We start from the raw sequence: 27,546 nt of genomic DNA on the forward strand, positions 1-27,546 counted from the left end.
AAACGTGGTGCATCGATCTACCGAGAACAAAGTTTCCTCCTCGTGGAGACTCACGACTACATCAAACTATGATGACACATGACAAGCCCCACAACTCTCCAGCCCACTGACAGTTGGCATGTATTCCATCAAACACCGGCGATATTTTGACGGGCATGCATATCGTTTACCACGAAGGCCGACACGAACACGACCCCGCCTCTCTCAGTACAACACGAGTCACGACGCAGCTCATCGAGTAAAAAACGGGGTAATACTTCAAATAGCACCAGTGGCAGTGCGCGGCCGGGCGCCCAGGCGCATGCGCGGGCCTCCCCGTGAGAGAAGCGCCCGCGGCAGGCGGTCCCACCGCGCCCCCGTCCGCGCCGCGCAAGCAAGCTCGACCGACCGCCGCGCGCGCTGTCTTTTGGCACTGAGGCAGTGGGGTGATTGTGTGAAGCGACGCGCGCCGCCACGTCAGGGCTCCAGCTTGACCCGGGCGTAGCACGCGGTGGGCAGCGCGTCGGCGATCTCCTCGATGTTGGCCACCTCGTCCCGCAGCAGCGCCAGCTGCTCCTCGTAGTCGCGCAGCTGCGAGGCGGAGTGAGGTGTGAGAGGTTGCCAGGCCTAGCGGTGGGTTCGACCGGTCTGCCTTTTTGCGGAACAGATTTTCGCAGCTAGGAATACCGAGATGCCTGTTTGGTAACGCAGCTCACATAAAGCCGAACGCTCTCGGACAAAACAACAGGAGCGTGAAGGCTCCTAGGAGTACTCAAATCGAGAGCTACAACTGGGACCTTTTCATGCCGCCCCACTGGCAACGTGGGCCTGCTGAGCCCACCCCGCTGAACGCGCTGTCTCGCTGACCCCGTCCATTGACCATGCTGTCTCGCTGTCCCCTCCCACTGACCATGCGGTCCTGCTGGGTGCGGTTGGTGCGCAACGCATCCAGCCGCTGCTGCAGCTGCGCCTCGTCAAGCTCGCGCTCCGCCTCCTGAAGTCGGCTCTCCAGCTGGTCCAGCGCCGCCGAGTCGATGTCGCCGGCGGCCCTCAGCGCCTGTTGTACCTCCCGCACCACAGCCAGCGCCGCGTCCACCTTCGCCGAGGCCGCCTCCGCGCTCGACTTGGCCTGGTTGGCCTTCTGGCGGGCCTCCAGCGCGAGCTTGCTGTCTGAACTCAGCTGAGGAGAAGCGACAGGGTTAGAGGGGGCACACAGAGGAATCAACAAGCTGACCCAGCCAAGCTGAGTGATGTCAGCAACTGTCGTGGTCTAACACCATCTATCGTCTTGATAAAGAACTGAACGTTACGAGCTGGTTGCCAGAGTCGAAACGCGGGCGCATTTGGTCCTTGCCTGACCACTGGAATACGCCGCGTACATATTACCAGAACAAGCGTAAAGAAACATCAGTTTTACTGTCGAAACCGTTCAGACACCGTTCCGAAGTCCCTGGAGCTGCCGCTTACTGTCCCGTGAGATGAACACCAACCACAACAACCAGATACCGGTATAGGCTAACGCAGCCTTTCAACTCTAAACGTTTAGCTGGCAGCGTCCCTCTGTGGCAGCTCAGACGCATCCATGCTTTTACCCTGTATCATCCCCAGTCCCGTATTCCCGAATGCCCCATCGAACAAGCACTTGGGCGATGTCTCCAACGTCGGATTGGTCTGGCAGCCGCCCCTGTCGTCAGCCCTTCCTCAGCACGCCACATTCCGCCTAGTGCGGTGAGGACTCGCTAATAACTGATGAGTGGGTCTTTAACTCTAGGTTGACGAAGAATGTCATAACATTACTCGATTCTTTACAGCTCCGAGACTGTACACACCGGGTAGGAGAAGCTCCAACCAAAACCCACGAACATCCAGATCGTCTGCACCCAGTCAGCAATATTTCACATCCAGCGTGACTTGTCGCAGTCAGCCCGCTGCTGCTCGGGACGGTCGCGCAGCTCGCGGCGACAGCCAGCCCGCACGATGACCCACCTGCTGCTCGTAGGCCTCCACGCTGGCGGTGGTGTCCGACACCTGGACGACCATGCCGACGGCGGCCTCCCGCAGGCCGTCCGCCTCCTCCCTGGTCTTGGCCGACTCCGTCTGGATCTCGGTGGCCTCCTGCTGCGCCTGCAAGAGGCGGCAGCGACGTCCGCGTGTCAGCACGGCGGCCGTGAATGCCGCTGGCTGCCTGCGGTCGGGTCATTCCCCGCGCCACCGATGTCAGGACAGGCGCTGCAAGAATCTAACCCAGCGCTTAGCGCGGCTTACAACCAATTTGGAATGCCACTGTCCGCTGTGCACGGGCCAAACACTACCGCTGTGTCGTGCTGTCAATGTCATAAGTCACAGCTTCTCGCCAAACTGTCCACAGGTGAAACAGCTTTGCGGTTGCCGAAAGTTCCACTCGAAATGTGACGTCACGTGCGGCACTTAGTCCGAATGTAAAATGCTCCACACCATTACGCCAGTCTGGGCGGCGGCCGGCCCGTCGAGCTCTGGCAATAGCAACACCCGGCCACTGCTGCTCCAGCCATGGACTGGTCCCGTGGCGCCCTGCGAAGCGGCCCAGTAAACTCACCTGCTGAGCCATGGCTTCAGCTTCGGCGGCCATGTCGCGCGCGAACTCGGCGTTGGATTCGGCGCCCTGCAGTGCTTCGCGCGCATCCGCCGTCTTGCGCTCGGCCTCGGCGATCTGCTCTGCGATCTGGTCCACCTCGCGCAGCGCCTCGCTGGCCAGCTCGCGCGACTCTTGCACCTGGCGGTCGAAGCCCTGCAGCGTCTCCAAGGTCTTGCGCGCCTCCTCCAGCGTCTTCTCGCCGGCCACCACTGCCTTCTCCGCCTGTCGGCCAGCGGCAGTCGTCACACGTTCGCCCGGTACCGGGTCACGATGGCGGTGCTCACTGTGGCTCAGCGGAGTGCATCTGCATGGCTACACGACGCCCAAGAGGCCGGCGCCACCACGGACGCTCTCGTATTCGGATCGCCACTGCTCGCGACGAGCGCCACCGCCATCGGCGAACAGGCCACTCCTCCTTGTTACGTCGCCCCTGGCACCCCGACGAACACAAATCGCCGCGCCACCCCCATGTTCCGGACCGTCCTGCTGTCACGCTTCGTGTTAGCCCGTGACCGGCCGCCCTCTCCCCCGCCGTCGTCAGCACGGTCCCGTCACGGCGCGGCGCACCGGTCCCCTCTGGTTACCTTGTCGCGCGCGGCGTCCACGTCGGCCATGAGCTCGTCGGCCGCCTGCTGCTGGGCTAGGCCACGGTCCAGCAGCTCGGCCACTGTGTCGGCGTTCTGCTCCAGCTCGTCCAGCAGCGGCTCGTGCTCCGACGTCAGCACCTCCAGGTCGGCCTTCAGGCGTTGCACCTGCCCGATAGGTGGTTACTGTCAGACAGGTTAAGGGGCTGGCACAGGTGGGCGGGGGGGGGGGGGGAGCTATGGAAACTGCAGAATATGTGCAACAGCTAGGAGTAAAATGTCAGCCCGGTGTGGTGCGCGCAGTCATTGCACACTCGTTCTTCGTGCGAGGGAGGCCTCAGTACGACCAGGAGCCTGGCTGAAACTGCACCGTAAACTGGCAACCACCCGAGCTACACCAACGGCTCAGGTTAAGCTCGAAAACAAAGACCTGGACTCCAACACTTTCTGGCGACAGGGGGGGGGGAGGGGGGCGACTCCAGGTATAGACCCGATGCTGACTGACGCTCGTGTAATCGCACTCGATAACGCCCGTATCTGGCGCACGCCTGACGCACCCCCGCCGTCACGTTGCAGACCCTGACCCGCTCCCGCTGATGTGACGCCCACCACAGCGACAGCACCGCTCCGTCTCGGCGCGGCTTTCGCGTAGTGACAAGGATCGTGTTCAGTTTGCCAATGGCAGTGCACCCCCGCCAGTCCATTGGGATGCACCGCCGCGGCCGCTCGGCCAGACGCCGTGCAGCGGCGCCAGCGCAAACGGCCAGAGATGGACAATGCAAATTTGACAGCGGTTGCTTGATAGCGCCATTTCGCATAATCAACTCCGCCGAGCGTGGGGCACGCGCGTGGGATGTTTGTACAGACACACGCTATTGCAAGGCGGCTGCAGCGGGCTGCGTCGGTGACTTGGGCCGAATCCCGCTCTCAGTGAAGGCTTACCTTGAGTTTCTTTGAAGTGATACCTGACGGAGGTGTCACGGAAGGTCTGAGGCTACCTGTGTGATCTCTGAGATTGTCACGCGACTGACCAAAGTCCTCCCCAAGATTTACCTCGACATGTCAAACTGCTGCGCCCCTGCCGCATGCTTAGCTACAGGCCGTCATCAGACTGGTCTCCGGCGTTCACTGGCGCTTATCTGGACATTGTTACAGGCCCCCCCCCCCCCCCCCAGCTTATGTCTCGCAATCGTTTTGTGAACACGTACCTTGAGGCCATCACAAAAAAGCCACCTCCCTCGCTAGCCGCCGAGCCCCTCGTTGGGGGTTATCACAAGACCCATCCTTGCGCCCTTCGGGATCTCAGCCGGAGATCGTCACAGACACGACCGTTCCCCCACCCTCACCGCGCAGCACCACAGCGCCGCTGCCGCGGCCCGCAGAGTGCCTACCTCGGTCTTCAACTCGTCGGCGCGCTTCTTGAGGCTGTCGACATCGACGTCAGCGAAGCCGGACTTGGCTTCGGCGTACACGTTGAGCGCGGCGTCGTAGGCGTCGGTGGCGTCACGCTGCGCCTCCTCGGCCTGGCCGCGCGTCTGCCCTATCAGCTGTTCTGTGCTGTCCAGGCTGTTGTGCAGCAGCTGGATCTCATTGCTGCCGGCGGCCAGGCGAAAGTTGGTGTGATCGGGCTTATTTGGGTGCCGCAGCTCGAGTTACCGCACTTTGTGCCATGAGCATGGCTGTCATGAAGTCAACGATCCAGAAAGCAAGATTTTGCGATGAATCTCACAGCAACAACTTATTCACAAACTCGTTGTCTCTCCATGACATAGCGACATCAGACAACTAACAGAGACAGCTCTGGCGGACTAGACGGACGAATAATTCAGCACGTCGTACCTTTACACCACAACAACCCCGTCCGCCAGTCACCCACGGCAAGCACCTCCTCCAGCCTCTCAGTCGCGCGCTGCATTCGTTTCCTCAGGCCCGCACGTTAACAGCACCCCTTCGCCCCCCACTCCCACCCACTCTCGCCGCCCCCACCTGAAGTTACGCTGCTGCTCGATGACACGATAGGCGAGGTCGTACGCCGCCGTGGCGTTGGTGACGGCCGCGTCGGCCACGTCCGCCACCTGGTCGGCGCTCAGCTCATGCTGGTCAGCCAAGCCGCGCGCCTCGCGCGCTATCTCCGACATGCGCCCGCTCTGGATGCCGAACTGCTTGGACTGCTCGACGGCGCGCCGCAACGCGTCGGCGCCGTCGCGCTCGAGGAAGAGCTGAGTCTCGCGCACCACCTGCTCCAGCCGCTCCATCAGCTGCTGCGCCTCGGAGGTGTTGCGCTCGCCTTGCACCGACAGCACGCGCGTCTCCTCCATGTGCGTCGCGATCTTGCCGGCCAGCTGCTTCACCTCATCGAGGCGCTCCTGCGGTGGAGCAGCGACGGGTCAGCTGACGCAGGGGCTGTAGAAAGGCGGGCCAGCTGACGCAGGGCCGGAATACGGCAGGTCAGCTGACGCAGGGGCCGGAGGACGGCAGGTCAGCTGACGCAGGGGCCGAAGAACGGCAGGTCAGCTGACGCAGGGGCCGGAGAACGGCGGCTCCAGGTCCGCGGAGATGGGGAGGGACAGCTCGAGGTCATGAACGGCAGCAAAAGACGGCCTTAATGCATCGGACAAAGCAGATAGCGGCACTAAATCAGTCGGAAGCGGAAAGAAGGAGTGTCTAGGTCAGCAGGGAATGAGAAGGGTGGTCCTCGGCCAGCAGGGGCGGACAACAGCTTTATACCATCTGAGACGGAAAAAGACCAGTCTAGGTCAGAAGAACCGGAGAAGGGCGCCTCTGTCAGAGGGACAAGTCGGAGTCAGTCAGGAGAAGGGCGGCTCTGTCAGAGGGACCAGCCAAAGTGTCAGTCAGGAGAAGGGCGGCTCTGTCAGAGGAACCAGCCGAAGTGTCAGTCAGGAGAAGGGCGGCTCTGTCAGAGGAACCAGCCAAAGTGTCAGTCGGGAAAAGGGCGACTTTGTAAGAGGAACCAGCTTAAGTGTCAGTCAGGAGAACTAACACTCTGTACATTCTGTACGAGAAACAACCCAGAGTCAGAGTCAGCGAGAAAGGTAGAGCAAAACAGTTTTGCGCCAGCAAATACAATAGAAAAGGCTACGCGTGGCGAATGGGCATTACCAGTGGGGGTCACTGTGTCAGAAGCATGCCCGCACAAGGTCACTGTATCGGAAGCATGCCCGCACAAGGCCACTGTATCAGAAGCATGCCCGCACAAGGTCACTGGACAAAGAAGGTCGTGGTCAGCATGAATTGTTTTTCCTACGGGCTAATACGCAGCGGAAAACGGCTTTAAATGGGGAGCTACTTTCTCTAAGACAACATTACACATGACGGCAAGTTAGTGAAGGTACACAGCGATGTGCTTGGCACATCGAGAAGTGCACCATCAGACAGGGGGGGGGGGGGGGCAACACTGAGAATAGGATTTTCACCCCTTCCCCTGAAACATTTGTTTGTCTCCTCACCCCCTGGCGTCATCAAATACGACGTCACGCGGTTCGACATGATCCCAACATGACGGTTTTCCCTTCCCCTCTCTGAGCAACAGCTTACCCCGTTCACGTTAACACTGGCTTACCCTGGCGACAAGATCGGCTTGTCCCTGGGGTCAAATACTGGCGACGTTCCTCCCCTTCGGCCAGAAAATCACGCACCGTTCGCGAACAAACGCAGCAACTGAGAGTCCACAAACCGAACATGAGAGACAGACGCGCAGTGGGCCGGGCATAAATCTGGCAGGAAAGTGGAAAGCTGGCTCGGTACGTGCCTGCCGATCAGACGGACGGTGCCGCCCGTCGACGCTCGGGCCGCGGGCGAGGCGCGGCAAACGGACGTGCCAGCGGACAATGGACCGGCAGTGAGGCCCCGATACCGGCCGCACGCGGTACAGGCCCGGCCCGGCCCGGCCCGGCCTGACCTGGCCCGGCTCTGGCCGGCTCGCGCCCGGCTCCCACCCGCCTCCAGTCCGTCTCTGGCCCAGGATGGCTCGGTTCCGGCCCGGCTCCGGTCCGACCCTGCCCCTGGCCCGGGTCTGGCCCGGCTCTGGCCTAGGTCTAGCCGGGCTCCGGCCCTCCTCTAGCCCGGCTCTGGCCCGGCCTCGGCTCTGGTTCCGGCCTCGGCTCCGGCTCTGACCCGGCCTCGGCTCCGGCTCCGGCCCGGCCTCGGCTCCGGCCCGGCCCCGGCTCTGGCCTGGCCCCGGCTCTGGCCCGGCCTCGGCTCTGGCCCGGCCTCGGCTCTGGCCCGGCCTCGGCTCCGACTCCGGCCCGGCCCCGCTATGGCCCGGTTCCGGCCCGGCCCAGCACCGACCGCACGACCGGCCGGCACGCCAGTACCCCATTCTCGGACAGCTCCGGTAATGTTAATGGCGCTCGGCAATTATGCAGGGTGATTTTGGAATTCAAATTCGTTATTTCCAATGGTAATTCGTCAATCAGTGCTGAGATAAGCAATGGCGTGGACAGCGTTAATTAGCTGTGAGTCTCGGCTGGCAGGCACGTAGCAATTATCTCTAATAGGGCGAAATTGAAACCGCAAATTGGTTAGATAACCGCTAATCTGCACGAAAGCCTGCACGCAGTCAGGCCGGGCAGCGGTTTTCACAAACATCTCGCAGCGTTCATGTCTTGCCGCTCTTCCCAGAGGCTCACGGAGACGCGCGCTCGTGCATGATATACAACAGCCCCGACTCCATAGCACCCGTCGGAGATCTCCCACCTGCCGGACGTCTCCCGGCGCACCGCGTGACCCGCTCCAGCCACTCACCTGCATCTCGTCGAGCAGCTCGAGCGGGGAGCGCTCGCCGCTGGTGGCCTGCTCCGCCGACTTGAACAGCTGCTCGGTGACGGTGACCACCTCCTGAAGACGCTGCTCGAACTCGCGGTCGTCGGGCAGCGCCGGGTTATCCGTGACGTTCGAGATGAGCGCCGACAGCTGCTGCAGCTTGACGCGGTGCGCGTCTACGGCCTCCTGCACCAGCGTGTAGCAGGGCGGGCAGTCTGGCGGACAGGGGACGCGGTCAGCCCAGCGGCGCGGGCGGCAGAGGCCGACGTGGGGCCGTCACAGGCTCCATGGAGACGGTCATCTCGGTCCCACCTGCCGACCGCCGGACGTGGGTGAGCCGTTGGCCACGCCGCCGTCAGCACTCATGTCGACGAGACGGCGCCACGCGCGCCCCCTCATCTCGACACCTGATGGGTTTGGACACCACCCAGGAGCCATCACGTCAACACAGGCTGTATGTACAGACAACTAGTTAAATATCTGCATCCCACGTTCAACGGCGGTCGGCCGCTCGCCGCCGCTATCTCCGCAGGGAGAGGTCAGAGATGGTCACGCGGCACAGAAGCGGAGCCGCGGGTCAGCACCGCGCCGTCGCCGCCCCAGGTGTGACGTCACGTCAGACGAGAGGCCTGCCGCCGCGGGTCGGCGCAGGTGGGACACTGTCGATGCCTAGCGAGAGAGGCGTCCGCGGCGGCGGCGGCGGCGCCGTGTTTACCGAGCGCGGCCGCTCCGTCTCCATCTGTGGCCGGCTCGGTCGGCCGAGCGGCGCCGGGCCCGCTCATCAGTCGCGCTGACGAGGTGTGCCGCTCCCACGCACCGGGCTGACGAGCTCGAGGGCCATCAGCGCCGCCCGGCGCCGCGCGAGGCCACTGGCGAGCGCGGCAGCGGCCGAGCGCGGGAGGAGGTGGCCACAGCCCCGCCGCGGACTCGCTAGGAAGCCGACGTCCGATCACGCGCGACGGTTCCAGGCGTGGCGTCTCAGGATTCTGGGAGTCCGGCCAATCCCAGATCAAATTTTTGATTGATCCACGACGCGATCAGGCCTTTCCATCTGCCTTTCCCACAATCTAACCACACGCTCATCTCGGGCGTACAGATACACTCTGAGATAGCTGGGATCAGTCGGGATGCTCATAGGCTAGAGCAGCCATACCACAACAAGAAAGGAATGTTTCCAGTAATTCTATCCCTTCGTTATCTCTCTTTTATTTCCCCGATACGGGGCGTGTGTGCGCTGGACGTCACAGAAACGGGGACACGAGACGTGGCCGTGGTCCATCACAGGCTCCAAACACGTCCGCCCACCTGTCCCAGCAAGAAATATGGGCCGACGTGTTCCCGCGCCGTTATTCCCGCATGGCTTGTTATTACTCCCAACAACACGCGCCGTTTCATTTGAGCTTCGAGACATGTCACGATAATTTGTTAGCAAATGGGACGACGAAACACTCGTGGTGTTGTCTCCAGCAAGGGCAGCATTGCACAAATTGCATGCCAGCCCTCCAGGAGTTGCGTTAAGACGTTCAATGACACTAGCATCCATTCCGCTGAGCCACTCAACAAGAGGAGATAAACGGGGTGGGAGAAAAATAGGGAATGGGGAGGAAACATAAGCAAAGAGGAAGGAGGAACAAAGCTGACCACTGTTGAACACAGCGGGACGCCGGAGAGGCGGCGCCTCTGACCTGGCCTCCGCTGGCGTCCAGTGAGTGACGACAGGCCCGGCGTAACGGCGCACGTGACGGTAGCCCCGGCACGCCCGGCATCGCTCCCAGACGGCCGTGTTATGCGACACCCGACAGTCCCGTTAGCGGCGGCCGGCAGTGCATTCGAAAGTTCAAACGAATTACCCAGCCGCCCGGGCGAACGGCCTTGATGAACGCACTGTCAATTGTAAATTCATAAATCACGCTGCTGGGGCAATTACCGAATGTCAGATTCCCGTGCTGGACTCCACCGGCTGAGGGGCGGGGCTAGCAGGCTGTATGAACGGCGGAGGAACAGGCCAACTCTGGCGATCTCACCAGTGGCCGCGCATAACCGCAGATAACCGTAGCGGGAGGTACTGAGAGCGCGGAAGCACATGTGGAAGGGTGGTCCGCGTTATGCGGGCTAAACAAACGCCTGGTGACGGGCAATTAATGATCGCTGGCGCCGTGACCGCTCGAGGTGATGGTATTCTCCGAGCACGGTGTAGTGACGGGATATGGTAACCCGAATGACTGCGGCGCGCAAGTGGCGACCGAACAGCTCATAGGTGGGCATTAGGCATGGCACGCATGGCCAGCACCTACACGTCATCCAGAGGAGACCACTCTTCGTCCGGCGTAGCGCGACCGAGGGCTGATCTAAGGCCATAGACGTGTTAGACATCGCAGAACAACTTTCAACATTTTAAAGCCATCGCCGGAATACAAAGCACGCCACAGCAAAACGTTTCGGCTGGGTACAATACCAGCGTAACGAGGCTGGCATTCCTGTGTCGATGGACAATGCCATGCCAAGCAATCACATCTGAGGCGGCTTAAGCCAACCTTTTTGTTCTCAGGGCTCAATCTGCACAACGTGCACTCAAGCATAGAGCGAACCAAACGCCCCGGCCAACCAGCTGGTGCGTTTGCCTCGGAGGTGTGCAAACAATTCACGGTTGAATTAGGTACGAGAATTGTGGGCATTTGTCGAGGTTTCGTTGTACACCTTGTACACCATTTCGCTACACACATCGACAGCTTAGTTCGCACCGCAGCTTCAATGTCATGAGTTTCCTTTCCACAGCACGGAAACCGCGATCGAATGTACCGAGGGCGGTGCGCTGGAAATTGTACCTTCACTTAGGTGTACACACATAAATATACATTCATGCTAACGCCCCTTACGTCACCAGCCAGTACCTCGCTCGGCATAATTTAAAATTGAGTGACTGACTGCGTGTGATCAAACTGTGGCTTGGTTCCGTTTTCTGGAGCCACAGACCACGCCCTCGGAGAGCTGTCCCTGTAGGCGCCCCGTGACCCCTACCGGCACGCCGCGGCACTCCGCCGCCGAACAGTGCCCCGCCGGAGCGCCAGCCGACCTGAGCACGACGGGCTGACACCCGGGCACAGTCAAAGCACGGCGGGCCGACACCCGAGCACAGCGAGAGCACGGCGGGCCGACACCCGGGCACAGCGAGAGCACGGCGGGCTGACACCCGGGCACGGCCAAAGCAGGGCGGGCCGACACCCGGGCACAGCCAAAGCACGGCGGGCTAACACCCGGGCACAGCGAGAGCACGGCGGGCTGACACCCGGGCACAGCGAGAGCACGGCGAGCCGACACCCGGGCACAGCGAGAGCACGGCGGGCTGACACCCGGGCACGGCCAAAGCACGGCGGGCCGACACCCGGGCACAGCGAGAGTGCCGGCCCATTGGCAAGGCAAGAACACTCTCAAGAACTCTCTCAAGAACAACTCCGCCCCGCCCCGCCCCGCCTCTCCCCACACCGGTATGACACGGCGCGTCCCAGCGTGGGGTCACGAAGCAGGGCGGACTGTAACGGAGGGTGCGGGGGCCGGAACACGGAACCACATGGAACGTGGAGTACGCGGCCATTGTGATGACGGGCATAAGGACATCTGGCATGGACGGCAAAGCACCCAGCGACGCAGGCACTCTGCTATAGATATTTCCCAAGTTGTACTGAAGATTGAGTCTCATTCACCACATCACTCCATACTGGGTGATACACAACTCAATATGCCGGCTGACAATTTTGTTCATTACATGCGAAGGAAACATACCGATTATGCATAAGTTATCAGATAGCAATCTTACCAGAAAGCAACGGTTCAAAATAAGGAGAAGCGCGTAATGAAGTAGTGCTAGTGGGCGATGACAGACAGGCACGAGCTTCACTAGTAAATAACCTTACCAAATGGTTTTTATGCATCTGAGGTGGCAGTATGCCAGCAAGGTGCAAGCCTATTGTATGACAGACTTGGCTTGCGCTAGACTTATTCATACCTTGAGTTAACGAAACGGCTGTCTCACAGCAGTTATGAACAGTAAGTGTCTTTTTATCGGCACTCGACTGGAGGAGGGACACTAGAGCTCTTCCGCGTTTCCTACGCTCAGCGGGGTTCAGACGAACGCAGACCAGATAAGACGACCATGTCTGAAGCCCCGACGCGACCTCGAATCTGGCCGACGGCAGCCAGAAGGCGCCGTCGGCCAGTCTCTCCGGGCGCGCCGCGCCCACCCGGACACTTGGGCGGCGGCTGCAGCCTCTCGTCTGGGCGCCACGCCCCTCCTGAGCCGACGGAGCCTGCGGGGCGCGTGTCCAGCGCCGGTCAACAGTCGGGAGCTCTCAGTGGGTGGGCTGTGCCTTATTGACCCGGCCGGCCCGGCTGACAGGCCGCTGAGGGTTCATCAGTCAGCCGACAGGGCTCGGCTGGAAGCCCGCTCTCCCAGCAAAACAGACCGCCGCTGCGCCCGAGGCGGACGGGCCGGACAACCGGCATCAGGCAGTCCAGCGGGAGTCCACACGGGAGTCCTTTCCCAGGGCGGGCCGGCGGGTCTACAGTGCGCCGCGACCGACGCACGACAGCGCCGGCCGGCCGCCGCCCGCCCGTCGCCTTGCGGCAGGGCCACGCGGTCCGGCTGACCCCTCTCCGCCGGCGGACGAGCTCAGGCGCGCACGGGCGACGGCGGCGCCCCGCAGACCGGAGCCGACCGACCGGACTGGTCAGCTTGTAACCAGCGGCCAGCGTCACCCGCGCCCGCCCACTATCGAAGACAGGTGGGGCAACAGCCCGACGGATTGCTCAATGGAGTGCGAACGGCATGACGCGGCGGGTTCAGCCGTGCCGCGCCGGTGGCCGCTGCAGCCCCGCGAACCGCGCGCGAGCACACACCAGCGCTGTGCTGCCGAACAAACAGGGCCCGCGGGTCAACAGACCCCGGCTATCCGGCCGTTGAGCGCCCGGGCGCGGTGGCTGGATCAGGGCATTTGTCACGGCCGCTGGAGGCAGCGCACGTCGTTTGTCATCACCGCCGGCGAAAGCGAGCTGTCTGCGAACTGCCTTGTCTTGAAATGGGTACAGAGAGTGGCTTAGGCACGGGCGCAGAGTCAGCAGCATGGTTGGCCAGTCACAGAGTCAGCAGCATGGCTGGCCAGTCGCCCGGCGGTTCTCGGCTGCAGGTTGAAAAGCTTATTTAAAGTGACTTTAGCTCGCCATACGGGGGCAGCCTTGTGCTAAATTAGTTTACTAGAGGACTGTACCAGCTCATACAGCATGTGAGCTTATTCCCATTCTATTATATCCCCCCCCCCCCTACATTATGGTGCGAGTTTCAATTGGATCTCGATTTCCTCAGAAACCCATCAAGGCGTGCCGATCGGCGACTCCGTTTTCACCGACGCCAGCTAGCTATGGCCAAACAGAGCACCGCGTTTGCCGGGGCGACTGTGTCGAAACGGATCCGCGGCTGTTCGGCCGGTCACCGGCGGCGCCAGATAAGCAGCGCGCCGGCCCATACGAGGTGATCGGTCGCGCCCCGTACGTCTGCGCAGCTGACGGCCTCCTCGGCAACGGCTCACGGTGGTGCCGCCGGCTCGACGGCCCGTCGGCCTGGCCAGGTGCGGCAGGGGGAGGGGGAGGGGCATGGGCGGTGGCCCTGCGCTCAGATCAGCTGGCGCTGGCCCTATGGCACTGGCGGTCGGATGTCGGCGCGGACACGTGAGATGCTGACGGCCTAGTGCAGAGATGGGGAAAATCCAGGGATTGGCAGAAGGCCATATTTTGCAGAGAGCGCCCATGGTTTTTGTTCTTTTTATCGACTATACTTACATCTGAGGGAGGGAGGTCCACTTCGCACAGCGAAGCTGACAGAACGTGGGGAGCCAGGGCCCCAAACAAGGAAATCCGAGGGTTATGCCGCCCAGTGAGGGAATCGTGAGACGACTCCTCATATCCTCTCCGAGGGACGAATCTTTCGCACAGGCCCTTCACGAGACCGACAGTGAGCTTTCCCGAGACGGAGCACGCCGCCACCACCATCCCAGTGACCCGGCGCCGCCTCGCCGTGAACCGGGCTCTGCCCGGCCGTGCACGAGCGCGCCTCCTCCGCCCGGTCGCTGCGGCAATGCTGACGAGCGCGGCGGCCGAGCTCCCACCTCCTACCAGTCTCACGGCCGTGACAGCCGATGTGCCACGGCGAGCGCGGCGGCCGAGCTCCCACCCCCTACCAGCCTCACGGCCGTGGCAACCGATGTGCCACGGCGAGCGCGGCGGCCGAGCTCCCACCCCCTACCAGCCTCACGGTCGTGACAACCGATGTGCCACGGCGAGCGCGGCGGCCGAGCTCCCACCCCCTGCCAGCCTCACGGCCGTGACAACCGATGTGCCACGGCGAACGCGGCGGCCGAGCTCCCACCCCCTACCAGCCTCACGGCCGTGACAACCGATGTGCCACGGCGAACGCGGCGGCCGAGCTCCCACCCCCTGCCAGCCTCACGGCCGTGACAACCGATGTGCCACGGCGAACGCGGCGGCCGAGCTCCCACCCCCTACCAGCCTCACGGCCGTGACAACCGATGTGCCACGGCGAACGCGGCGCATTCGCTGCACGTGGACCTGAGACGGGCATGACGTCGATCAGAGCTACAGCGGAGGCCAGGCGAGGCCGCCATCTCACGTGGGGCGGGTGCCGTCTCTGAAACGCAAAACCCATTTATACCAACTTAGGACACACTGCTCAGAAGGATGCTAATTTCGGGACGTATCTGTGAAGTTGCGACATTATCTTGCGCACATTTGAGTTATGAGCAAACTGTACTAGCATATGCCTTCTGGTTATGATTTTCTATTACCTGCAGGAAAAGGGCACGACGTTCGACTGCAGGTATCTAGATGCATGTACCAACAAAAATCGTTAGAGCAACGAAAGCATATAAACAAGCCAACGTGAGCCAGCATGAGCCAAGCAGCCCACGTGACACGTTGAGTATTATATCTTCGGTTTGTGAAATTCCTACCGCTGAACGCGACGTCAGCGGGCTAGGCGAGCGCCACGCCTTATCGCAACAGCCAGTCAGAGCACACCGCCACCAGCGTGGGCGTGTTCGTCACGATGCACAGGACCGAGTCACGTCCGAGCTTGCCGTGCGAGAGGAGCGGCTGGTGTAATCTAATCTCGGGATCTGTTGGAATGCGGCAGCTTAAAACGTCCCCCATATGGCGCAGCATGTGAAGACCGATGAAGCAGACCAGGCGAGTGACGCCACCCAAGCCGAGGGACGGCTGTGGGAGCGAACGCCGCGAAAGGTCACAACCAACCGCGCTAACCAGCCAGTCATGCTGCGACACAGCGTGCCACTCGGTCCTGATGGGAAAATAATAACTGCAAGTGACACGCAGCAGTCACATCTAATGCACGCTGCCGAATGGCACAGCGCAATCTGAGTACCCCTGGGACCTCACCCGGTGATGTAAGCCGCTCACCCTCTTCAGGGAGGCGGGCCGGGGTAGTGAGTGCGTGACGTGACAGGCACTGTCCAGTCAGCGCGGCGCCGCAGGGCACCTCTCCCGTTGTGGTGCAGGCTCGCGCTCGCGCCGCGCCGGCCTGTGCCCGCCCGTGCAGTCTGACAGACGGGTGCTGTCAGCTGACCTCACGTGCACGGTCACCCGGGGCACGAGGTCGAGATTGGCCGCCATATGGAGCCAGTCACGCGTGAATAATTTTGAATGGGCGGCGCGCGCAGGTATAACAGGAGAGACGGAGTGAAATGTGAGAAGTGTTCTCATTCACTGTCGAAAAAAACTTACGGCCCCCTGGTGGCCACTCTGGGGGCTATGACCAAGCATGACGAAGAAGCAAACGTTGACTGATGAAAGTGCAATTTGATACCATGATCAGGCATTATCAGCCGGCTCCGCCCTCATCCAACCCTAATTATATCATCGTTCATTGATACCAAGCCAGCTTAATCGCTTCATGAGTATCGCAAACAAACGTGACGTTTGTCTCCGCCAGGGATCATTTGATTTCACATCCTATACCTAACATTAATATCAACTGCATCGACGTCCGACGTGAAATCATTCGCATGCTCGGTCACCTTCAACACGACCTATCCGTCCGATTCATCGGAACAGATCACCACGTTCACGACATTCCCTTTGTTCTGTTGTGGCAAGGTGACCTGGACGATGACCATGGCAACACGCATACCGATGGCACGCAGCAGTCACCGCCTCACGGCCCGGCGCGGAACGTCGCACCGGCGGCCGTGGGGGCGGCAGTGCTCTGCACATGAGGTCACACCTTGTTTCTGGACGGTCTGGGCGGCCAGCGCCGCGGCCAGCAGTGCGGCGCACAGCAGCTGGGTCGGCCGACGCATCCTGCCGCTGCCGCTGCCGCTACTGCTGCTGCTGCTGCTGCTGCTGCTGCTGCTACGCCCCGACCGGCTGCTCCGCGACGCTCACTCCTGCCTCCCGCTCACTCCCCACTAGGCTGGCATCGCTGCGTGGGCCCCGTGCGCCAGCTCGTCACAAGCGCGCGCGGCCCGCCGGCACGGAGGGAGACGTCTGACGGCGATCGCCTGTCGCCGTCCCAGCAGACGTCAGCGATCAGCTGCCGCCGCCGGCTATCTAATCTAGAGGTCGCCGCGATTTGCAATGCTGTGGGCGGTCAGCCGCGCGGGCCGAGCGCGGATAGTGCACGAGACAGCGGTGGGCGTGTCAGGCGGTCGGGTCGGGGCGGGCGGCCGGAGCTAGTTCCACTCGCCGCGGACGGTACCTGCGCCGGCGCCGCGCGTCACGGTGCGCGACTGCCCTCTCCCGCACTCGACGGCGCCCGGCGCCGGCCAAATTCGCCGCCGGGCCGGGAGGGCGCCGTCACCGCCTCAGCTCTCAAGGTGAGACGCCCACAAAAAGGCGCCTGAATTAATTATTACACGTGCGCGCGCCCGAGCGTCGCTCGCCGTTCTGGCGCGCGCTAAAGACGGGCACAAGGGTGAGTGGTGTCACCAGAGACGGACGCCGCAGAGGATTTAAGCCTGAGACCTGGTGTCAGGCTGCCACGTGTCCCACATAGACAAGGCACCTGTGCTTACGGGACAGGGCTTAAGACCGGGACTGGGTGTCCGACTTCGACGCGTCGCACCTGGGCCAAGGTCCTGGTGTCACCCGAGAAGGCTTAGAGCCGGGACCAAGCGTCAGACTGTAACGGTTCACACCCGGAAGACACCTGCCCTTGCGGAGGATGTCGAGCCGATCCCGAGTGTCACCCCGTCAGGCGACGGCCACGCCCCCTCCTCACACGGCCAGATCATTGCCTCACCAATCCGTCCGGCACCACCTGGCGTGCAGAAAGTGACCGGAGCGGGAGAGCGCGGCCCCCCAGCCACAGAGAGGGCAAATGTGACTGACGACCAGTGTCAATACACGCGGCGCAAAGGCGGCCGATCCGGCGTTGGCCGAACCAGCGGCGGTTGGCCGAACCGGGCCGTTCACGTCGGCGGGCGGTCGCCACCCTGAGCCAGCGGCAGGTGGTAGCGCACACCGCGCCGCACGGCACACTCGACGGGACCGCAGCGGCACCGTGCCGATGCCAGCGCCATGTTCGTGTACATTTCCTGAGGCTTGAAAGCGGCAGTGTGGGAGGGATCCCGTCAGGGACGTCAAAGAGGCCCGGGGACCGATCAGAGCGTCGTTATGACGGTTATCGGGGTGTCATCCGGAGGACAAATCCTCGCGACCGGCCGAGGCCTGCCCGCGGGTCAAGCGAAAGCGGCGCGTCGTGCGCGGGCCCTCAGCGTAATGTTTACGGGTCACCGGGGCGTCACGGCAGGGTCGGCGGGTCACCTGGCGACGCGCCGCCGTCCGGCCGGCGCCGGATGACGCATCACGTGACGGACCATCGCCGGCTCTCCGGCCCCGCCCCAAACAGACCAGGGCCGCACCGGAGTCGCACCAGCACTGGACAGGGGTCGGGCCGGAGCCGCAGAGCCGCACACACTCCGGATCCGCACCGGAGCCGCGCCAGCGCTGGACGAGAGCCGGGCCGAAGCCGCAGAGCAGGCGCACATACTCCGGAGCCGCACCGGAGCCGCGCCAGCGCTGGACAAGAGCCGGGCCGGAGCCCCAGAACAGGCGCACACACTCCGGAGCCACACCGGAGCCACTCCGGGGTTCATCGGCGCCACACTGTAGTAATTCCCGAGTCGCATAGGAACCACAGAGTCGTGAGCCGCTCATTGTCGATAATGGCCCGTACGTGCCAGCCGGTCGTGCAGTGTCTGCCGGTCCGGCGTTCGTCGCCGGACGGTGGCCAGCTGGACGGCGAACGGTGGAGTCGCTCGGGCCGAACCTCCGCCGCTGCCGCCGCCGCCACGCGCCGCTCGTATGCGGGCCCACGCGCCGGCGCCGAGTCCAGGCGCGCCAGCGCTGGGCGAGGATCGGAGGACGATCAGGGCGCGCTCTGCGCCGGACCCCAGACAAAGAGAGCCGCTGCCGGCCATTTGCATGCAGGCACTGGAACAATCGCTCCGGAGGTGTGCAAAAACAGCGCGCCGGCGGCTCGGACCGGCCGGAGAGTAGGGGGACGGGGGGGGGGGGGGGGGGCAGCGCACGGACAGAACGGCCGTCAAGAAGCATCCCGACGACCAGTTGGCCGCTGAGGGTCTGGCGACGCCTCTATCGCTCTCCCCCTCTATCCCTCTCTCCACCACTCTTTCTCTCGCTGTCTCAGCTCGCAGTCGAGAGCAGGGACAGGTGTAAGAGGTACACCACCCGGTAAACTAGGAGAGACTTCAAACCCCAAACACCACCGGACCTAACCATGCCCGGGACATGAAATAGCCGGTTCCAGCCGGCTCTGAATGTACGCCAGTTCGCCCGACTCCGGCTGCCGGTCGGCTAGCCGGCTGTCTGTCCAGCCCAGCCGCCTTGTCATCCAGATCAGACCGCCCGCCCGACCGCCCAGGTGTTGCAGTCGCCAGCCGGCGGTCGCTCCCGCGTCAGCTACCGTCCGCCGCCACCGCCGGCCGACACGCCGGTAAACAGGGCCATCTGGGCGCCGAACCGCCGAGTTTCTCCTGAACGACAGGCGGATCCGACACCGGCGGTGACAGTCCGGCCAGGGCAGCGGGCGACCGACGACCGGCGGCCGGCGACGACTACACCCTCCGCGCACCATCCACGCACGCGACCCGACGGCGACAGGGCACCACGCGACCGCCGCTCTCTCTCACACACACACACACACACTGCCTCGGTCCGAGCGGGCGGCGCGTGGCGAGACGAGGGCGCACTCCCGACGGGCGCCGGCGCACCACTGCGCGTGCGGCCGCCACGCACGCCCGTCGGCGCGCTCCAGCGGCCGGCGGTGGCCGCGGGACACCGCCGGCCGCCGCGGCGACCCGGCGCCGCCCTGACCTATCGCCCCGGGCCACGGGCCAGGAGACCCAGCCAGCGGCGAGGCGGGCGGGAGAAGCGGCGAGCTGTGAGATGGTCCGGCGGGAGGCGAGTGCGGAGCGGACACGGGCTCCCGAGAGAGACCGGAGCCTGATGGCGTGAGATCGACCTCGCGTCACAACCAACTGACGAACGTTTTGGTGCTCGTGAAACAGCAGATCCGACAAACGCGCACGGGTGTCGGTGAAACTGTTCCGGGCCGAAGATTCCCGACGTCGGCTTAGACTTAGTGACAGGTGCCGTGACACACCTCCACTGGGGCATTAATATCGCAGAGACCGCATCAGCGACAGATGGTCGCTGTTCCGACATTAATGGACAGGCGTCACACTAAAAGCACGCGAGCAGATAAAAGCCGACAGTTGAATCCATTAGGACACCTATCACAGATGCATACTCTGGCTCTGTCCCAAAAAACAAAAAGTCGCCAGATCCGATGGTGCCGACGCAACTGTTGATAACCCAAAAGAGCATTCTTGATGATCAGCACCCCGATATACCATGTCACAGCCCAAACATCACGTCGTGAGCGCTGCAAATTGCCCAGCACAATCTGGAGCCCAGTTTGTTTCGGAGTATGCAGACGAGACATCAGAACAAGCGTCATAATACAGAAAGCAGGAAGGAGACCGCTCGGGTGGAGACGCGAACGCTCGGAGACAGGCCGTCTGTCGTGCCGTCCGGCTCTGTGAACGCGGCGCAGCGCGAGGTCCACCCCCGGACGGACCGGGACGAGGGCCGCCGGCCGGTGCCACGACCCCGGCTCTGTAGACGCGGTGCAGCGCGGGGTGCACCCCCGGACGGACCGGGACGAGGGCCGCCGGCCGGTGCCACGACCCCGGCTCTGTGGACGCGGTGCAGCGCGGGGTCCACCCCCGGACGGACCGGGACGAGGGCCGCCGGCCGGTGCCACGACCCCGGGACCTGACGCCACCCCCAGCTAAGCCGGCCAGAGTCGGTGCGGTCGCCCACCGTCCGACCGCTCACATCAGGAAGCGTGGACTGGAGAGGACGGCAGGTTGGACAGGCGGGCAGGTGGATATGAGGACATGAGGGCAAATGGACAGGTGGAAACACGGACAAGAGGACGGACAGGCGCATCGGCGGGGTCAAGAACTACAAGTGCACAAGCAAAAAAAGGACAGGTGAACTAAACGAGACAACTGCAGGCTAGCTCCGTGCATGTGTGGGCCTACTGGCAACGAATAGCGGGAACGTAAAGCCAATTAACTGGAAAACAATTAAAATTGATTCAGTAGATAACTAAACAGGTGAATCAGGACATAGGCCGGCTACAACAGGCGTAGAATTGTGACGCGCACCTCAGGCGCGTCGACCGACGGACGGCTGTCCGTCATTCGACTGGCAATGTCGAAGTGGCCAGGTATCCGGGGCACAGGCGGACAAGTAGGCCGCCGGAGGGGGGGGGGGGGGAGCTGAGGTCCGTTCCTCTCCTGCCGCCATCCACAACTGGCGGTCGTGAGTTTCCCGGAGCCGGGGATCGTGCGTGGCCACGCTGACGGTCGGTTATGCGTCGTCACGAGCGCCCGGTCTGTTTGTGGCGCGACTCCGGTTACGGGTGCCATTGGGCAGCGGTGGAGAGAGGGGGGGGGGGATACAGCTGGGCGAGGGGCGCACAAAGGCGGGTGGACAACCGGAGTCTGCTGACCGCGGCATGCTCCAGCCAGTCGCATCAGATATGAGCCAGTGCCCTGGCTTGCAGAACACGGGAACGATCGCGATCTTTGACGATGAAGGCCCCTCTAGTCGGAGGTAAACCGGACTATTCGGGTGGGATGAATTTCAACTACATCGAGCGGGTGACACATTTCAAGCCTCAAGCTGCGCCGTGACGGGCTGCGATGTGCGCCGACCAGCGTCCCTCGGAAGCGCGAGGACGCGTGGGACGCCCTCGAGTCGTCGCCCGCCGCCCGGGCCGTCCATAAATCGGGCACAATGGCATATCAGCGGGCGCCGAGAGCCCGGCGCCTCATTGTGAGTGGCTGCGGGGTGCCGTGTCGCGCCCAGGGTCGGCCGGACGGCATGCGGCCGCCCCGGCCCGGTAAAAACGCCGCCCGGTTCACGCCGTTAGCTCTGCCGGCCCGGCAGCAGGTGCTCAGCACGCTCATTCCAGGCTCGCGGCGCTTGTGCGTGTCGTCAGAGGAGATTTAGGAGCCGATGGCTTGTCGATTTTCGGGGCTGGAATGCACAAGGGCCGCTACTTAACGGCTTACACTACAAACTATCCCAGATGATATTTATGGACTTGAGAGGCAGGTGAGTTTCTGATAATGCGCTTGTCCCCATCCATCACCGGTTGGGCGGCGCGCTCCCTGTGAGTGCCCCTGCGAGCGCCAGTACAGCAGCGGTGCAAACCGCGCGGTGGAAGCAACGCAGTGGTGGGGAGCGGACCTAGACGGCGGGAGGGAATGCCACTCCACCTGACGACCCCAATTACAAAACGTTTACCGTCTTTATCGATTCCTCTCGAGAAACATTAGATCCCGCTGTATAATCACGCCGTGGAAAAACAATCAGCGGACGCGTATTGAATCGTAACGCGCCCGATCTGCATGGCCGATGCATCAGCCGGTTGACGGGGCCGGACCGCCCCTCTCTGCGGGGCGCGGGCGGTCATCGGCGGCGGCGGCGGCGGCGGCGGCCCGCGGCCTGGTCCTCCAGAGGCTCGCCGCACCGCAGCCTCCAGCGCCCGCCCAGCGGCAGCGAAAGTGGCAGAGGCGCCGGCCACAGCCAGGCGCCGGGGCACTACCGACAGCGTGTGTGTCGACATCTAGCGGTCAAATTACGAACTGCACATTGTGGGAGGATCCGTTGGCATTCGCCAAGAGGCACTTATCGTATCAGCCAGGGCCGACATTACAGCCGTGCTGTAAGAGATGCGGGGATGCAGAGGCAGGCCTTCGTGGGATGGTATGCAGGCCCTCGTTAACGTGATAAGACGCTTTTTATCACTATTTTATCTCAAATAGGCTGGTGGCAACAACACCTGTAACCGGAACTTCGGCGCGCTCAGGCATGCTGGTTGGATGTAGCACACACCTGGCGGCAAATGCTAGAACTAATAGTTTTGCCAAGACACCGCGGCATCGCAGCCAGCGCGTTAAATTGGTAGCACCATTCGGTAACGGGTATCATATAGAAATCGGCAATCTTAACGGCGGTGCCTGATCAGAACTCTTTGGTCTGATGTTTAAAACGTAGAAGATTCCGTACCTTCGGTCTGAGGTTAATTATCATGGAGTGCTTGCGCATCTACAACAGGGCGGTACGCGTGCAATGGCACCGTTTTAAAAATCCCCTTACAAGATATGACAGGGGAACCCGCCGCGTGCCTCACCAATAGCAGAAGGCGGCCTTGCGCTTAAATTCACTTCAAAGGTGTTTGAAAAGGGAGTCTGGCCTATCCGATGCAGTGCTTTCGAGCCTTTGGACCCTGATGTAGTCAGAATTGTATGACTTGAAAGTGTGTACACTTCGATTCATGCCGAAATAACGTGGTACTTTTACAAATTTCATGGCTACTTATTCATGTCTGCATCTTTGCGTTAGCATTCACCATATGGTATTATTGGTAACGATAACACGGTTCAACTATGTTTGCATACGTACATTTCTGAACCCATGTCTATACATTCCCATCTTGTTCCTAACAGGTCATCTTACTCCAACTTCAGCGACCTTGCATGACAAGGCCACCACCCCTTGGCCACACCTAAAACGTTCATGCCTAGTGTACTGACGTCAGAGAAGAAGGCTCAAACCCATGCCTCAATTATTGTTTTCGCAAACATGTACAGGGTGGACGCCCCTCGCCTTGTTGCTACGCCTATGCTCTGGTATCAACAGTGCGCTGGCGGAACAAAACTTTTGCCATTGCAGGCATGTTGATGTGTATCTTTTGCGTGTTAGTTCAACCGGTTCAACGCGATATAAATGGACCAGATTCGATGTCAGCTTCTTGGTAACTTGTGTGCAAATGAAGAAAAATGCAGATGGGGTGCCTATATCATTTCGCGACGTTTCATTGGTTCCACCAGCATCGTATCGAACAACGTACGCAAAGCTACACAGAACAACAATATGCAAGACATCCGTGGTCGGGTCGGTTCAAAATTACATTTCTTCATTTCTCCGGCTCAGCATGACTCATTTGGTTTTATGAAAAAGCTAATGTCATGCGCAGTGCTAGAAGGCATCTTGCATAATGACGAACACTGGTTAGGTTTGTGCCACGCTTTGTCGTCCCCCCCCCCTCCCCCACCATTTCATCGCCCAATTCCGGGTGTTGAAGATACCCATGCACACCCACAGTTTGCCCGCATATCCATCCGCCATTTGATTGTTGGATCTTTGTCCCGAATATAAACAGCTTCTAGCGCTTTCAGGTTGACTTTTTCCGTGCACTAAGACGATATGGTGACACTGTCCACCCATTGCATCGAGACAGCGTCCTTCCATGAGCTAACGTCGCACGCCGCTTTGGCGCTCCGTCCTGGAGGTGCATCGTGATCTGTCGTAATAGTGTGGTCGCAGTACGACCAATGTGTCAGTTGGGTCGACGCGTGCAGCCGCCGATGGGGTACATAAACTGGCGGACGACGGTCATTTTCAGTCGCTGTCATTGGGGTCCCGCGACGCACTCAGCTGCTGAGGCCACATGCCGTCGTCTTCCTCTCATCCAGGCAACAAGAGCGGACACCGCGGGGATTCGAACCTCGTACCTCTGGTTTCCCAAACGCGCAGTGGTTAACGCAGATGCGTCAACCACTGCGCAATCGGCACCACAGGCATTGTCAGTAGTGAGCTATCTGTGGACAGGTTTTTCACCGTTCATTTTATCTCGTGAATAGCTTTCTCGTCAGCCTTGTATGCGGTTGATTCTGCTGTAGTAATGCAGTTTGCCGCCAGTGCTTACTGCTTCTCTATCTACATGTTCATCGCGTGAGAGGAAGTGTGTGTGTGTGTAGCTGCCGATGGATCTTCTGATTGTATGTATCAGCGAGACTGCAATTGTCGTCGAGAATGTATCTAAGCTGTTGACGAGATTACCCTCGAACTCGTGGCGTATGAGCGGCCATGGTACGCAATATTTGAGTGCTGTATGTATGTGTGACTACATCACGCTTCATTTACATTTATCTACACATTTGCTAGACGGTCCAGGCGGTTGCCAGAATCTGTGGGTTTGTAAACGCTGAAGCTGCATATTTTCCACCCGAGGCATTAAGAGCTGATCACCGAAGTATTAGCTATCAAGTAAGTCAAAGTTAGATGTACCGACATTTGCAACGGAACATCTCTCGGGGAAAACCTGTCCCCTGAGTTCAATATATACATATATATATATATATATATATATATATATATATTCACGCATGATTGCATATCGACACTTATTCATCTTATCCCGTACGGCGGACTTTACGACCTTCTGTTCGCTGGATCCGCTTTCGTTCTCATGTTACCATTTATATCTTTTGCATATACCTGGAAAGCCATAGCTATGTAAATGCTGCGGAAACGCCTCCGGATCTTTCCATAGACCAGACGTGTCACAGGCATGACCAGACTAAACGACTCCAATTCAATAGAACCTTCTGCCCCCAAGCACGTGACCCAATTTACACCGATATTGTTTTACAAAACGCATGGTTGTCAGATGGATTAGCATTTGAATCGTCCCGCCCAACTGTGCCACTTAGTAAAATGTTAGAGATAACGGCACTGGTGGCTTTCACCAGGGTTTGTGGCAACATAACGCCAGCTAAACACGCCTAGATAAACATGCACCTACACAAGGCCACGTCACGACAGACAACGCGATTTATATCATCTACAAGACCAGTAGCAGGCGATACAAATAACCTGGCTGCAGCTGACGGCGCAGCGGAGAGCCGCCGCTGATACACGACAGAGATTGCCGGAGTGACACGCTCAGCCTGTCCAGCTCCTCGCGCCCGGATTGTGTGCGTTTCCCGTCGCGCCACCACGTGGTCTGCCCGAGGGTCGGCCAGGCCAGACGAACCAGACTGCGCTCGCAGGACCACGACCCCAAGCAAGACCATGCGAGCCGGTCACCATCCTGGACACCAGGCCACGCATGCAGGTGGTGACCTCAGGTCACACCACGCGAGCAGTTCACGCCGCAGCGGACGAGGTGGGGGAGCGGTCACCGCACGACGGTCACCGCTCCCACCACGCCGCCACAGTCTCCTGAGACGGGCGGCCGAGCGGTCGCTCTCACTGGCTCTGATGCCGCAGGCGAGCTTGACAAACCGACCCGACCACCGCACGCAGCGCTGTCTTGGGGTACTATCATGATTTTTGGTGTGGTGTCAGTTGGTGTGGTGTCATTTTTGCAAATACGGTGTCCGTCTTCTAAAGATGGATTGTCTACGGAACCGTGTATTACGCATAGCTTACGGGAAGACCGGCGCGCCGCGATACTGGTCATTATCTGTATCGGCCATCACCTGGCAGCATGTATGGCTTGCAGTTCGCGCAGTGGTATACAGTATGGGGTTTAGACAATCGTGTACGACGGGGTCATCCCATAGGAGATCGAGGGCCTTTGGATGTCACGGATCTTTGGTAATGTTCTTCTCTCTGCACCAAGTCATTGTTTACAAGGAGCTCCTGATCCGACGAAATGGGCACTGACGCAGGGGGCACGAAAAGGAAGAGGCACGAGAGGCACAAGGAGGGAGAGGCACAAAAGGCACGAAGACATCCGATGCTTCCGCCTTTCCGGCCGCAGTACAATTCATTGAGGAGAATGTCTCGCCTTGGTGGATATTCAGCACAAACATGGTTAAGCAGAAGGATGCCAGTAATATGAGTTGTAACATGTAGCTCTCATTCAGAAGCAGTAGCCATTTAGGGCTTTCGGGCGTTTCGGCTGCGCGGTCATGTAGCGCCCATGACGTATAGCTGCCATCCACTTATGGCGTGAACGGCGCCAAGGACATGAGGACTGCGTATGTGGACAAATACAAGCAAAAGAGCTTTGGTGATTTGTTCTCGAAGCTCATGCTGGAGCACCTACTGTTTTGGATGACGGCATCGTTGTCCCTGTGTGTCATAGGCACCGATTATGTGCTGCTTCCTCAACATTAACCCAAAACAAAATGTACCCAACATCAGGAAACAGAGCAGCGTGTGACAGAATATGACGAAAGGGCGCCACATACCCTTATACCGGCCTAGTTGGTGTGAGCTACAGAACTTGCCACAATCTGGCTATATCTGTCCAACAGCCGAGTACAGATGCAAGAGATCCTCTTCAGTAGCAGCCTTAGCTGCGGTCGGGCCTATCATTCGCACTCTGCACTAAATCAGTCAACCTTACTATTGAGCTTAGGGCTGCCCTGGCGTGTTTATCAGCTGATAAAACGCACGTGTAACCTACGTATATGACGGTCAATGACTTCCTCCGACACGGAGGAGCCATTAGATACAGTTACGATGAGTTGATGAAGCGCCAAATAGACCCGTATATGGACGACACACAACAGCAACGCAAAAACGTCGGCGTTGCAGCATACAACAGTGCGCGCTAGTGCAATTAACTTACAGCACTGACAGAGTGTATACGATCAAACAGAGGTCCGATGTCTTTCACAACACACCGACCACGCCTGGTGCTGACAAGTGTGCCGACATCGACTACACCCGGTGCGTACAAGATGGCACTGCTGATTTCGAGTCGATCGATCACGTACACCATTACAGCCGTATGCTTCATATCGGCTATGTTTAGACACATTTTGCCGCCATTTAAGTAAATACTTTTCTTTATTTTCCTGTCACAGGAGGCTATGCAGTTTGAACGCCTTGGAGCAAATGACCAGCCCAGGGCAAAAAAGACCATGGCACCTCAGATGAAATCGTGGGCGCCTGACGTGTGGGTGTTACATGTTACGCCGCTGCGGCTTTCATAATTACGTGAATTTCACCACGTAGCCGGTGGCACGGCTCAGTGTTACGTGCCGGAAGCGGATATATTGCTTCACTCGGGAGCACATAAAGATTCAGGCTTTCGTTGCAACTACACATTGAATGGACAACAGTGCAATCAACGACGAGAGTTGGGCACCTATAGAAAGCTTT

The 27,546-nt window shown here is 60.4% G+C and overlaps 2 protein-coding genes across 2 annotated transcripts in view; both read right to left on the reverse strand.

The window, feature by feature from the left end:
- LOC119100275 (laminin subunit gamma-1-like) overlaps window positions 1-120 on the reverse strand; it is a 2,927-nt gene extending 2,807 nt beyond the window's left edge. The window contains exon 1 of the mRNA XM_037223382.1: window positions 112-120. Coding sequence (XP_037079277.1) covers window positions 112-120 — 9 coding nt within the window. The remainder of the gene's footprint in view (window positions 1-111) is intronic.
- LOC119100276 (laminin subunit gamma-1-like) overlaps window positions 92-27,546 on the reverse strand; it is a 54,318-nt gene continuing 26,863 nt past the window's right edge. Inside the window, exons 7-14 of the mRNA XM_037223383.1 lie at window positions 7,942-8,174; window positions 5,164-5,543; window positions 4,569-4,770; window positions 3,178-3,345; window positions 2,555-2,815; window positions 1,966-2,103; window positions 890-1,159; window positions 92-570 (exon numbers count right to left, since the gene is read on the reverse strand). Coding sequence (XP_037079278.1) covers window positions 457-570; window positions 890-1,159; window positions 1,966-2,103; window positions 2,555-2,815; window positions 3,178-3,345; window positions 4,569-4,770; window positions 5,164-5,543; window positions 7,942-8,174 — 1,766 coding nt within the window. The 3' untranslated portion in view covers window positions 92-456. The remainder of the gene's footprint in view (window positions 571-889; window positions 1,160-1,965; window positions 2,104-2,554; window positions 2,816-3,177; window positions 3,346-4,568; window positions 4,771-5,163; window positions 5,544-7,941; window positions 8,175-27,546) is intronic.

The sequence above is a fragment of the Pollicipes pollicipes genome, unplaced genomic scaffold (genome assembly GCF_011947565.3).
Source record: "Pollicipes pollicipes isolate AB1234 unplaced genomic scaffold, Ppol_2.1 Scaffold_4881;HRSCAF=5763_pilon_pilon_pilon, whole genome shotgun sequence".
Classification (NCBI taxonomy): Eukaryota; Metazoa; Arthropoda; class Thecostraca; order Pollicipedomorpha; family Pollicipedidae; genus Pollicipes; species Pollicipes pollicipes.